The 14,488-nt window shown below is 42.6% G+C and overlaps 1 protein-coding gene across 1 annotated transcript in view; it reads right to left on the bottom strand.

Annotated features, from left to right (window-relative positions):
• sema3d (semaphorin 3D) overlaps positions 1-14,488 on the bottom strand; it is a 31,120-nt gene that overhangs the window by 5,312 nt on the left and 11,320 nt on the right. The window contains exons 4-18 of the mRNA XM_022754371.1: positions 13,225-13,385; positions 11,276-11,338; positions 11,047-11,166; positions 10,844-10,937; positions 10,158-10,286; positions 8,125-8,261; positions 6,159-6,273; positions 5,840-5,909; positions 5,595-5,739; positions 4,866-5,088; positions 4,363-4,451; positions 4,041-4,082; positions 3,167-3,324; positions 1,318-1,382; positions 1,008-1,147 (exon numbers count right to left, since the gene is read on the bottom strand). Coding sequence (XP_022610092.1) covers positions 1,008-1,147; positions 1,318-1,382; positions 3,167-3,324; positions 4,041-4,082; positions 4,363-4,451; positions 4,866-5,088; positions 5,595-5,739; positions 5,840-5,909; positions 6,159-6,273; positions 8,125-8,261; positions 10,158-10,286; positions 10,844-10,937; positions 11,047-11,166; positions 11,276-11,338; positions 13,225-13,385 — 1,751 coding nt within the window. The remainder of the gene's footprint in view (positions 1-1,007; positions 1,148-1,317; positions 1,383-3,166; positions 3,325-4,040; positions 4,083-4,362; positions 4,452-4,865; positions 5,089-5,594; positions 5,740-5,839; positions 5,910-6,158; positions 6,274-8,124; positions 8,262-10,157; positions 10,287-10,843; positions 10,938-11,046; positions 11,167-11,275; positions 11,339-13,224; positions 13,386-14,488) is intronic.

Below are 14,488 nucleotides of genomic sequence, written 5' to 3'. Positions count from 1 at the left end.
TAATCAGCTGAAAGCTCATCTGTTGGTATACATTCAAAACAGCCATTTTCTGCAGTCCAACACCAACATCCTGCCACTTGAGTTTTAAACTGCACCTCTAGTTTGCGCTTAAGATTTTCGTGAAGTGAGCATATTATAGCCTACAAGTTGTTTTCTAATGCAGCACCTCACTTTTCTGACCAGAACACAACAGAAAGAATCTCTAGTCTCTCTTGAATAACCTACAGTGGCCAACGGGGAAACAGCAGTTGCATTCCAACATGAATAGTTGGCTTCTCAATATAAAAATGAAAAGTAAAGGTTAAATGCAGGATAAACTGAAATTCTCATCTCCCTTTTTCTTAAATTTTTCATATGAGATACATGATGTCCCATCTGTATCCCCTTGGGTGGCTCTGGTTTAAGTCATCCCTCACCTTCCTCAAAAGCAGAGGAGCTGCAGAAAATTTCAAAAAGCCCTGGACACTCATACACATCAATAATGATCTTATTCAAGGAACAAGTGAGATCCTGGATCGCTCCCTTATTAGCTATAATTCTACAACGGATGTGACTTTTGGGGATTCAAGCCTGTATGAGTTGTGAATGCTATCGTCATGATCCAAGCACTGTTTTTATGTTTTCATCTTCCCCGAGAAAAGCAGGACCGACAGCGATGTGATTTGTGGCACAAACAGCGGTTAACGGGTTCAAGGCTAAGACCTCATAAACAGTTAGAGGGAAGTAAATTGTGATGTTTTTGGATGCTTTGAAGTCCTTATGTAAGAAACGTCCCTGTTATGTGACCTGGCATGAAAAAAATGTAACCCCTCAGGTACAGTAAAGTCAATAAAAGCAAAATCAAGGCCCACCTTTGGACTCAGCCAAGAGCGAGTATGGAGTAAAAGACAAGGTAGGAATATAAAAATGATTTGTTTCAGTGTTTGGGTGGTGTGTGTGTGTGTGTGTATGTGTGTGCGTGTGTGTCTGTGTGTGTGTACACGTGGAGGTGAGTGTACTTTTCTAACCTCCTCCCTGCGTTCAGATCCAGGTCTCTGTTTGAACCACCTGATCTGGGCCTGTTGAGATTTGGGGGTACACTCCAGGAAGGTGGAGTTGCTTTGCACCCCAAAGAGCACCCTCTCCTCCACCCGTCCCCCACCAAGACCTAAAGAAAACAAGACTGTTATTGATCTAAGGGTCTTTTCTGTGGTTCTTAAAAAGAGGTATGTGATGCAGGTTTCCACTAGTGGCTGTTTCAGTGATTCATCTATCTGTTGACAAAGACAAAAAAAAAAAAAAACAGACTTTCTTACAAAGAGAGCAAAGTCTACATACTGTCCTCTGTGTCCCAGCACTGACTGGCAGGGTCTCCATGCTTGATGTCCTGTCTCCTGGCTCGCCTGGAGGGAGAACACACACATAAAATTGAATAGGTTTTTTAACCTACAATCTCTAATTAGCCAAACACAAAAACTGAGAACCTACAAGCCGTACAATACTGATGCATATCTGTACAGTATGACAGCTTCAATAAATTAATAAATCAACACGTTTAGTTGAGCAAACAAGCCAGTAAAAGATATATCTCTTATACATCTGAAATTGGGGTATGTTTTTTCCAATGTCAAATTTGCATGCACATGAAAAAACAGGAATGTTGTGGTGAGCATGTGAAGAAGTTGTCTGACTATTACCTCCAGCAACAATTTTTCACAACCACTTAAAATGTGATTTTAAGATGACCTCTGATTACTCTTTAACCCTCAGTGTCTGACACGTGGCTGACACGTCTAATCCTAGGTGAACTACAAAGCTTCTCAAGTCTTTATTGAGACCATGAATCTTTCAAGATTCAAGATGTTGACACTTATTTCTAATAAACTGCAGTGGGAGTAAAAGCGAAATTACCCTACCTCATAGGCAGATGGATATTTGTTTTCATATACATAAATGTTACAGTAGAAACAGCGTCTTTGGCCTCTAGCTGGTGTTGGGCTCCTTCAGTTTGTATTGATTTCACCTCCTCCACCTCCTGCCAGTCCCATGTGATGGGACATCTGTAGCCTACACTCACGCACTGTGAAGATCAACTTTCAAAGAGCCCGGGAGACCAAACGCAGGGCCTCCACTATTCCACAAACCATAAGAGCATCCCCATTGGCCAGTAATATAGCAGTGTGATCCCTGACTGTAGGGTATAGACTCTGTAGAGCCTAGATTCTTGCAAAGCACACAAACAAAAAACATCAACACATTTTTCCACCTAAAGGACTAGACTCTAGAGGTGTGGAATGACAGTAGCATTAATCAGCTGAGGAACAACATCTCTGATCAATAACTCAAATGGAATAATACCATCTGGCATGGAAAAAAGTGCTGAAGAGGTGAGGAGAACCAAAATAGAAAACATATTTAGCAACAACTATGAACTCCTTCTGACAGGCCCAGAATAAAGAACCAGCCTTGGGAACACTCTCTCTCACACACACACACACACACACACACACACACACACACACACACACACACGCACACACACACCACGGAGAAGTAGGGCAACAAAGGGTCAGTTTAAAGCAGTTTATAGATGCACTTTCCTCTTTTCTTTTTTTGGATCACAAATATTTTCAGCGTTATCGCTATATATCATACCAGCCAATGCCAAACTTCTTTTGATATTGGCTGAGAGTTAGTACATTTTAAAAGTAAGTTTTGAATGTCAAATTTGCACTGTCTTTTGTGCTTACAGAAGTGCTCACAAGTGTGTGCATGAGTGTTTCCAGACTACAGATGGTTACACAATTGATTTTGTAATTTCCCATAATGGTCCTGACATGTGATGGGATTACTGCCTGATTCTTTACGAGGTGGTATAGTGGGTGATGTGAAGCAGTGTACGGCTAAATAACTGCACAGTGGAAGGGCATGGTTTTACATTATAAGAAATAAGATTTACTAATTTAATGATTCATGATTTTAAATGTGTGTGTTTGTGTAACTTCATCGTTTCATTCCATTATATAAAACATTTGCACTCATATAGCCTGATCTATCATTATTTTGAGTATGTTGAAGAGGTTAGCATGGCAACCAAAATGAAACTTGTTCAAGGGGCCGTAAAATTGACATAGTATTATAGATTTTATACTCCTTTAATAAAAGTAGTGTTACATAAACACAGCACCTCTTAGACGCAGGGACGTATCGTGAGCATGTGTGTCCATCCCAGGCGCAGTAGGGGTCTCGTGCCAGACAGCATTCAGCACAGGCTTGGCCATACAGGTGACATCTGCTGAGGGAAACCTGTGCTAGCCCCTCGCTTGAACCCACGTAGAGCTGTTGCTGTAGTGAAAAACACACCACACTCTTCATTAGCGGAGGTAAAGCATGTTACAGGCGAAAAGGATACGACATTTTTGGCTTGTGACAACAGGTTTGTTCTGATGGAAAATTAACATTTTTCTAGTGACATTTAGTTTGTTTTCCCCCTTGTACATGCATTCTTCAAAAATTTCCTTGGTATTCCCAGAGAACTGGGGGTCAAAGCGCTTCAACAGTAAGACTCATTTAAAACATCAACAGAAACTTGGAACAACACACAGACATCCGAGGATTTCTCAACGAGCAATTTTTACAAATATGAAAAAGAATCTGCTCTGACTCGTCTGAAGTTAAAGAGAACTTCCAAACCACCAATGAAAACACTTGCGAGCATGCACATACAGACACACACACACACACACACACACACACATACAGCTCAAACACTGCTGGAGATTAATGGAAGCTGTGATTGGGGTTGAAGTGTGTATTGACACCCCTGACCCTTAGATAATGAGGCAGAAGGGGGAGAGAGACCTAGAAATAAATAGGGAAGGCTAAGGAGAGAGTGGAAGATGGGATACATGAATGATTTGGAGATTAAAAACAGTATGTCTTGTATCAAGCATGTGCACACCAATGAATGCATGTGACACGAATAAAGGCGGAGAGCAGAGAAGATCTCTGCGGAAATAGTACAGAGCACTGAAAGAAAGTGGATGAGAATGAGGCCGAACCTGTTTAGAAGACAGCTCCATACTGAGGATGGCAGTGGGAACCTGCAAAAAAAGTTAAACAAGCTTTAGCTTTAACACCTCAGTAAACATATGTCAGTGTGTGAGCAAAAATGACAGATGAGTTGTTGTTGATTAATAGCTCAGAAAAATCCATCAGCGTTGCAAAGATTGTACATCAAAGGCATGATGAATATTTCACTGTTTGATGAGTCAACTGTCCCACTGAGGACAAGTGACGAGCAGCTAGCATCATGTATCACAAAGCAGCCCTCACAGCCAATAAATTGTGGATTTGTGCGTGTGGCTGTGTTGTTCACAAAACCTGGAAAACTTGAAGTTCTTCAAGCACCACTTCCTCTGTTGACCAGTTCTCTTGAGTGATGCTCACCACCTTCAGAACTGAGCCAGCGTCTGTGACAGAGAGTCGGACAGGAAGGTGAATAATGTGAAGCGGTCAGATATGAATAGTGTTTTCATATCCACTTTAGATGAATACTTGTAGTCCGTACACTCACATCCCTCTCTAAGACACTAACAAAAGTTTGACAAAGATTTTTAGACTTTAGTTTGTTATATAAGACATTTTAGAATGTACAAGAGAGTCAGTGCTGAGACCTGAGACAGGTTATTGGATCCAAGAGGAACCTTACATTTATTCATTACTCCAAAGTCAAGACCATGAGAGCATCAGTAAAATCTGTTTAAGGCTGAGGACAGCTCATAGTGATCTACTGTCCTCTGCTGGTCAGGTATAGAATTGCAAGAGATAGAAGTGAGTGCATCTGTGTGTGTGTATGTGTGCATCTTTGTGTGAGTGTGTCTCACCTGTTCCCAGGAACATGACCTCATATTGTCCATCCTCTGCTAAAACCCTGTCCACCACAATCTGGGTCAAGGTGTAGTCCACGCGGACACGTGTGAACACAGGCCGGCTGGTCAGAGGGTAGACAGAGCGATACATCAGAGGGTGGAATCGGATGAAACTGACGACCTCGTCTGGAAAGTCTTTGGTGGTCTTGATCCTTGGATCATATGTCTTGCTGGGACACTGAAGGGCAGGAAAAAAAAAATAGGTTAATCTGACACAAAATTTTCCTTTTCAGCAAGAACTGTCACACACTCTACACTAATTTCCAGGTACATGTCTCCCTCTGGTGGATGAATGAAAAAACTGCAAGAGGCAAAGCACATCTGGAACATCTGTGACACTCCTGCTCCCTCTTTCTGTGTATACAGCACCTCCCACCCCCCACCCCCACCCACTCCCCACCACACACACACACACACACACACACACACACACACACACACACACACACACAACACCACAATTAACTTTTTTTAACTAAGTGAAAGGAGAATCTGATTAACATGTCAAGCGCAGATGTGTGGATGCATACCCTACAGCATGTTGAACATTTCACCCTTGAATCTAATTAGCCCATGTTTATTATTTTGTAATTAGCAAGACAGTTGAGGATTTTAGTTCTGTAGCTAGGAGTGATCAACTATGAGATTTCTATTTGTCTCTTTGCTCCACAGTCAGCAACACACCGTCCCGGGACGTGGATACGGTATCCTCCCTTCATATTCTACCCATCGGTGGTCGGGCCCCTCCTTGTGAGCGTAAGGTCCGTTAAACACGGCCCTGATGTCTGCCATGCTGTACACACACACTGCTGAGCCACGGAAAATGGAGCTGAGAAGACAGTGAAAACAAGAGACCGTAATTAGCGATGCAAAAGAGATGGAGCGACCACAGGTAGTGACGATAATGACGTGATGTACACTGAGCCTACCTGGAGGTGGTGAAGACGGCATACACTACGGGGTTTTTATCATCTCTGGTCGGGAGCAGAAAGATGTCCTCTGGAAGATAGAGGGGGGGGGGAGAAAAACACAATATTTGTTTTTATTGTCTTTATCTGCACAGAAAAGATTTCGGTGCATCTCAATCTGTATTTTCATTTACATGGAGCAGCCACTTCATTCCATCATGGCCACTGAAAAACTCCACTGCTGGTACTTTTTCTAAAATGCACTCTGAACATAGTATCTACAGGATAAAACCCAGTTTGTTGGCCTACACTTCTAATTTTTATTCCCTCAGTCACTTACGGAGCTCATCAAAGTGTGTGTCCACTCCGTCCGGTCCAGGGACAGAACACACAAGCCTGGCTTTGAGGAAGGTGGTCCATTTATTGGTCAAACTCCTCAGCCCACCCACATCATTCTGAAACACAACCACATACACAGTCACAAAACCACAGTCAGCATAGTGCAGCTGTCCAACATGGCCAAAACACGACCACGATTAAAAATATACACTTTGTAATTAACCACAATCTGACTGTAATCTATCCAACAGACTTGCACACAGAGACAACACAGTGAATCGCAGCCTGACTCCGATTTCCTGCTCTAATTAGGAAAATAAACAGGTGAACCACATGCAGCTTGTATGGATCTGCTTATTTTACCGGCACAAAGGAGACCTTCTTGTTAGTGTAATGACAGTCAGGAGTAATTGAAAAGAGAGAGGAAAACATAAAAGGAAGAAGAGAAACAAATGTAAGTGCAGCACGTTGGGAGAGAAGTGAGGCTGCTGATTAATAATGCAGGTTTTATCTTAGCATATGAACTGCTGTTTTAAGTAAGCCACCTTTGATTGAGCTATGATAAGAGCGTTGAAGTGCACCTCTTTGTAATTCATAGAAAACTTAAGAGAACCTCCCCATTAAATTTGCTCTGCGCACTAACCAAGTGGTATAGAAAAGACCGCTGTGGTTCAACACACACAAAAACACACTTGTGTTTAAGAGACCAGAAAAAAATGTAAGCACTTAATGAGGATGTTTCACAATGGTGATAATCTTCAAAGAGGACTGAAGTGAAGTGCCCTCATTGCTTTTACATGCAGGGGGGAAAAAAACACACACTTACAGATAATGAAAGAGAAGGACAAATACAAAGACCGAGAGAGAGGGATACCCGAGAGAGAGGGAAAAAGAGAAGGCTGTAATCCAGAGGAATCTCCTTCCAGTCTGCCTTACAGCTTACTCCCAAGTCATAAACACGCTGAAAGCTTTTCTCTAAGAATGTAGCAATAGACCTTCGAATACACATAGCAAACTGCTGTGTGGACTAGTCCTGTGTAGTGACTAATGGTACACCCTGTAGTACGCTAAAGGGTCCCAATCATAAATCTATCCTGCTTCTGTCCTCAATCAGCTGTGCAGTGCCCGTCCAAGCTTACAGTTGTTTTGACATGCTGTCAAATAGAACTTAATGGGCACCGAAACATGATATGCTTCTCAAATGTCTTGCAGCATCCAACAGCTGAACAGAGAGGAAGATTGTATTGCCAGTTCAAGTTTGGCTATATGAGTTCGAGCTGCTGTTCCAGTAGAGGCTGAATGCTCCCAGTGTAAGGTGCATTGGACAAAGCAATCTGTAATGTAACAGTGCTACATGTGCAAGCACTATCATGCAAATTAAATCTCCCCAAAGCCAAACTCTATTTATGAGACTGCTACAAAATAAATCTTTATCACCCTTTTAATAAGAATACAGTACATGCAAATCTTTTGGCAAGAGAATGATGACAATGAGATGGAGCAAAGATATTTCAACTACATCGATCTCCGGGGCGATCTGTACAGCAGAGCACAAAGGGGTTAAAAACATGATTTACTGCCCCTGACAGCAGCACCCTGTGACTCTTTCAGACGACTACAAAAGAAGGATTTATCAGTAAGGCCTCCTCCTGGGGGACATAAAACACTCCTGTAATAGCTGACACAAAGATCCTTATCCAATCAGAGCACTGTAGGAGTTATGACTCCACACACTGTAAGAGGCGTTGCACTCTTAGTTTCTCTACTTGTGCTACCAAAACTCAAATCTTCAAAGCATTGTTTCTCTCATTACCAGCTGAGTCTCAACATCCATATCTAGTATCCTGGTCTTCCATCCGCCTCTCTCTGCCCTACCTTTCCACCCACCGGTCATATCCTCACCCCCTCCCCTCTTCACCCCTGAATACCTCCCACTTTCCTCACCTCAGTTGTGTGTAATATCTCACCTTGCACACACGAGCCACTCGGGACAGGATGCTCTTGTCGTTGCCTTCCCACGATACCTCCCGGAAGAAAAAGTATATCTTATCATCATCTGGGTTGTAGGTGTCTGCGATGGGATGAGCAGATATAAACCTGGCCTCTGGAGACACAGACAAGAAAACAGAGAGCGGGGTAGAGTGTTAAAATGTGTCAGGTAATGGCTTTGCCATGCTCTGCAGCCTCTAAGTGACATTAACACTACACTTAGCATGTGTTTATTTACAATCTTGCTCTATTTCTACTGAGACGGCAGATTTATTACCATTTCTATTTACTAAACTAAAGCCTGGGCTGCACATATATCTTCAACTTGTTGTACAGTTGCTACATGGACTAATAAAGTGATAGCCAGAATATTTAGGTTACTTTAAAAGCAGTTTTGTTTACTTTTCTATGATTTTCAGCAGCAGTGTGGCATAGAGATCATCCGCTAGCTGGAACACCCAGGCTCAAACACCAACCCTCATCACAAGTCCTTAGTGATTTAAAGACTATCCAGATCCTTAAATTAAACATAGCACTACCACAATATACAAGTAAAAGTCCAGCATTCAAAACATTATTTAAAGCAGAACTGATTCTTTGGCCACATGGAGGGAAAGCTGAGCAAGCTGTAAAACACAACACTGAAATATTATCACCTTCATAAGTTGAACAGCTGCACATTTACTCATCGTGCAGACACACAGCAACATTAGCATGCATTTGGAGTTGTGTTTCTGAATGAATATGAGACTAATATTCGCTAAAATTCTCTGCAGAGCAAAAAGGGGGGGCTGCAGAGTCCGGTGATAATTCTTTGTGGGTTGCTATGAGAGACAGCTTTCATGTAACACGCTGAAATCTTATATATGACAAAGTATCATATTTTATAAGATAATCATATATTTGTATTTAAAATCTTAAAAGGAAAAGCATTCATATCCATAGCTGCCAAGTAAATGTAGTAAACAGAAGAGTATTTGGCTCTGAAATGCAGGGATGCAGAAGTGAGTTTCACTGTTATCATCAACGTTTTCTGGACTGAGTGTGTGCAACTTAACAGAAAAAAAATCAATGCCAAGAATTATTAGCAATTAATAGTTTGTGATTTTGCACAGGACGTGGAAAACTACACGTGATTTAGGAAATAGTAGTGGAGGGGAAGGAGACAGCAGCATGTTGACATCAGTGTCCTGATTCAGGGGAAACTAATCCAATGGCCTAAGTGTTGCAGTGACATTACATCAACAATTAGCTCAGCCCCTAGAAGTCGAGCCAACCACCAGAGGGTGATTCCCTCTCTGGAACGGTTTAATGTATGACTGCTAACACACTCGACAGAAGGTCATTGTTAGTCCTGCAGCAGTGGAAAGATGTTCCACAGGCTCACACGAACAGAAACACTGCAAAAAATTATGTGCTCTCTCTCTCTCTCTCTCTCTCTCTCTCTCTCTGTCTCTCTTGCATGCCCGGCGCCAACACAGGCTGTATACAGTACACACACTGAGAGAGAGAGAGAGAGAGAGAGAGAGAGAGAGACAGAGAGAGAGAGAGACATAATTACTCCAAACATCTCTTCACTGTGTGGTTGTGAAATGTGGAGACCATGTGTAAGGATTTAAATCCTGGTGACAACTCTTGATACACGACAACCCATCAGTTGCTGTAAAACACTTGGGACTGGAAACGTATACAGAGAGAGAAGACTCCCTCCTCAGTGATGACTGTGCATGCCCGTGTGTGTGTGTGTGTGCGTGAGTGGATGTGCAGTTGAATGACTAAGACCGTGAACTTTGTGGCACACTGTAAATTCCCCTGTAGGTGTGGTCATATAAAAATTCCAGCTAAATGAATAAGTGTGCTGTTTCCTCTACGCTGGAATGCCAATAACCATCCTGAGGGCACAGAGAGGCTCTTTGTGTCAGTAGAGAGGCTGGAAGTTTGGAGAAAAAGCAATAACAAGTTTTGAGTGCAATCGGCGTGTTAATGTGGATATGTGCAAGCATGTGTGTACCATTGATCCAGTAGTCTTCAGAGATGTCTGTGCGGATGTAGTGCTGGTCAGGTGGAGGGCCAAGGGAGCGTGTGAACGTTGTGTCTTTGCCCAGGAAGTCTGAAGATGTGCCGGCGTACAGGTACTGATCTGGACCAATTACAGAGACGGGTCGATCAATTATGACATCAAAATATTCAGTACATTATTGCATATTAAAGATTAAATCACAATCGCTTCTCAGTTTTATATTTTGAACAATTCCATCCAAAATGTGCACCGTAAAGGACGTCATCAGAAGACAGATATAACCATTTACATTATTATTTTCGCTTCTACCATTTCTCTAGCTTACCTCAGTGAACCCATCGTAAAACACAGACTGAGAAAGATTTCGAGAAACAAACATATGAAAGAGATAAAGCTCACAAACACACGGTGTTTACAACTCCCTGCCAAGTAACTTTTTTGCTGCCTGAGAAACGTCTGCTTGCCTCTTTCTTGACCAACATAATTTGGAGAAAAGTGCTGGGAAAACAGATACATGAGATACATGAACACAAACTTCCTCAAAAGACCGAGCAGAGACGTGACGACAAGCATCGTTTATTCCCGGGGATATAGTGCTGTGTAGCAGTGAAATTCTGGCGCATGAGAGATAAGGCAGAGAGAGGACTGCTAAAGTGTTGTGTGATGGTTCAGCTTACCTGTGAGCACTGAGGTGAACGGCTGCAACGGATCAAAAGGACATTTCAACCTGCCAGACTCCACCGTACCAGACAGCAGCTGGAACACGCCATCCTGAGAGACCAAAGGGAAGATAGCATTCCATTTTCAAAAATTTAAATCCGAACATTGAACTGCCAAAATTAATCTCTTGCTGAGATTCACACACGTATATGTAGTTTACCTCTCTGCGGCCGGTGATTTCAATGAAAGCGCAGTTGGGGTGGAAGGCTCCTGTCCCGCAGGCGTAGACGTGTGTTCGGTTGTAGTTGTGGAGCACCCTGACAAAGTTAGCACACTCCAACTGCGACAAGCAGGGAGAGAAAAAGAGCAGGGATGAACTGCAACGCCTTATTCGACAGGTATGCTGTACATTACAACACACAGCAGTGAACAGATTTTTGTGCACTTACGTTTGCTTTTTTGCCCGCCAGTTTGCACATTTCAACTCTGTCCCGGGGAGCAGGCCAGTAAATCTGATAACAGGAAAATAAAAACCAAATCTCATAATGCAGCCAACAAGTGAGCCTTTAACCTCGGATCTCAAACCAGTCCTCATACATTTATTTTCCATTTATGTGCTACTATAGTTCAAGATTTTAATGTTGGAGCTTTTTAAATCTACACAGGATTTGGAAAATATCATTTATTCTTTCTTTATGTCTCTACCAGACTATCACATTGCTCTGTATAAAATTAACAATATATCGTTTTCAGAGTGCAGTAGCTAGACTCCTCATAAGATCTAAATGGAGAGTACGTAATACTCCTGTTGTAGCATTTCTACATTGGCCATTTGTGCATTTTAGAGTAGAATATAAGGTTTTATGCATCACTTTAAGGTGTACCTATAAGTAAGTAAAAGTAAGCTCATGGCCCTCGCCTCTCCACATTTTGGAGTTAATGAACAACAGATTTCACACAATCATTAACACCTCCGGGTGCTGGTACGAGAGACATGTAACATCCAGGGTCCCTTCAATGCACCCCACCATGTTCACACATGTGTTATAACAGGCTTATGTGCTTAGCGTGTTACCTCGTCTAAAGCCTACCAAGGAGCGCTATCGCCAACCTTACTCATGGTTCGACAGAGCCTTGATACGCATGCAAACACACCAGAACAAATATTAAAACACCTCATGATTCCAAATCATCGCACGCCGCTGAGGAATTCACACAGAAAACCAGTGTGATGTTTTGAGTGTATATGGCCTGTGTAAGGACTGACACTGTTTTTTTTTAAACCCAGCATATGACATGATCAGTGGCCTAGTTTTACCACAGCATATGGGGATATTTAAAGACTGTGATGAAGTTTACAACATTGCAGCTATCGCCTGAAAATCAAGGTAGAAACAACTGGAGGGCAAAATATTTTTGCCGTGTTTTAGTGCCCCGGGGTCCTTTCCCAGGTACGCCAATTTATTTACTGATAAACGCCAAGTTTGTAACTTTAGATCATATTCACTGTCAAGGGCTGGTCCCAAAAGGCTCAGAGACTTCTGGTCTCCTATCTCCCATCAGTATCAATGACCAGAGAGGCAACAAAAAGGCAACACTCTGAGAGCACGACTAAGAGTTAAAACAACTAGATAAGGATCAAATAAACACACTGTCGTCCCACTTGTCATCAACCTCAGCTGCATAAACACACACTCACATCCACAGACTTTAACATATGGCATCCGTCCAAATGCATTTGTGTGTTTGTGTAAATGTGTAAGCGTGAGCGTGAGCGTGAGAGTGAGTGTGTGTCCTCCGTAAACGTGTATATACTTTGTGTGTGCAGTTGTGTCTGTGGTGTCTGCGCGTGCGTGTGTGCTCCAACATCATGACCCTGACCTCACCAGACAGACAGTTTCAGACTGCTGCTGACTGAAAGGTGAGCTCTTCTCTTAAACACGGCTGAGAGAATTCCAGATTAGCAACACGTTAATGGAAAAATAATACTTTACATCATTCCCACTTAATGGCAGGACAGGAATAAGTATCATGAGCTGAAGCTAAATGACTGTCTCCATAATAATAAGCTGTTCACTGCAAATAAAAGAGGTTGTGTCTCAAGCGACTGCAAGCAGGATTTTGCATGTCTGGGGACTGAGTCAGTTACTGTGTCTGGAGTAGATACTCCATCTCCTGTTCTAACTTGAATTTCTTCCAGCACTATCCCTCTGTCAAAGGATGTGGGGACTCCTAAGACTGCTGTAAACACTTCAAGGTGGACCTAAACAACCTCTCAAATGTAGCAAATGGCCTGAGAAGCAAAACCAAACGCTGCTGTTTATTTGTTGAACTCGTTTTGGATTGTTCTATATCCTTCTGTATGTAATTTGCACATTCCTATTCTTTGGTCTTGTACCTTTCTGGCGGCTGTGACCAGATTGTCGGGGTCAAGCAGGTAGACGTGATCCCTGGCTCCCAACAGAAGACGGCCTCTCTCCTCATCCAACAGCAGCGAGTGGGAGTGGAGGCCCTCAGAGGGGCCCAAAAACAGAGATACACTGCCAGCTTGCAGCAGTTCTGGCCCAGAGAGAGAGAGAGAGAGAGAGAGAGAGAGACAGACACACATAGAGACAAAGAGATTAATAAATCCCCGCATTACAGTGTATGCACATTGCTGAAATGTGAAAAATGCACCATCTAACATTGAATTACAGTGCACTGAAAAAATATTTCAGCAGGATTACGCTGTCAAGCTTAACTTATTCTCTGCCCCCCAAATCCCAAAGACAAGCACTGGGTTCCGTCTTCTTGGTAAAAAAAAAAAAAAAAAAAAAAAAAAAAAAAAACGTGTCTTGGCTTGATTTGAAGCTGCCTAATCCTCTGTGGTTCAACACCTTAGCTACACACGCTGACAGAGAGGAGATACAGTAGCAAAGACTTCAGTAACACATTATAAAGAGGTTGTGTCTCAAGCGACTGCAAGCAGGGATTTTGCATGTCTGGGGACTGAGTCAGTTTACTGTGTCTGGAGTAGATACTCCATCTCCGTGTCATTAAACTTGAATTTTCTTCCAGCACTATCCCTCTGTCAAAGGATGTGGGGACTCCTAAGACTGCTGTAAACACTTCAAGGTGGACCTAAACAACCTCTCAAATGTAGCAAATGGGCCTGAGAAGCAAAACCAAACGCTGCTGTTTATTTTGTTGAACTCGTTTTGGATGTGTCTATATCCTTCTGTATGTAATTTGCACATTCCTATTCTTTGGTCTGTACCTTTCTTTCTGGCGGCTGTGACCAGATTGTCGGGGTCAAGCAGGTAGACGTGAATCCCTGGCTCCCAACAGAAGGACGGCCTCTCTCCTCATCCAACAGCAGCGAGTGGGGAGTGGAGGCCCTCAGAGGGGCCCAAAAACAGAGATACACTGCCAGCTTGCAGCAGTTCTGGCCCAGAGAGAGAGAGAGAGAGAGAGAGAGAGAGACGAGACACACATAGAGACAAAGAGATTAATAAAATCCCCGCATTACAGTGTATGCACATTGCTGAAATGTGAAAAATGCACCATCTAACATTGAATTATCAGTGCACTGAAAAAATATTTTCAGCAGGATTACGCTGTCAAGCTTAACTTATTCTCTGCCCCCCAAATCCAAAGACAAGCACTGGGTTCCGTCTTCTTGT

This window comes from Seriola dumerili, unplaced genomic scaffold, assembly GCF_002260705.1.
Source record: "Seriola dumerili isolate Sdu_G_001 unplaced genomic scaffold, Sdu_1.0 BDQW01000219.1, whole genome shotgun sequence".
Taxonomy (NCBI): domain Eukaryota; kingdom Metazoa; phylum Chordata; class Actinopteri; order Carangiformes; family Carangidae; genus Seriola; species Seriola dumerili.
This window is presented reverse-complemented; position numbering and strand designations above follow the sequence as displayed.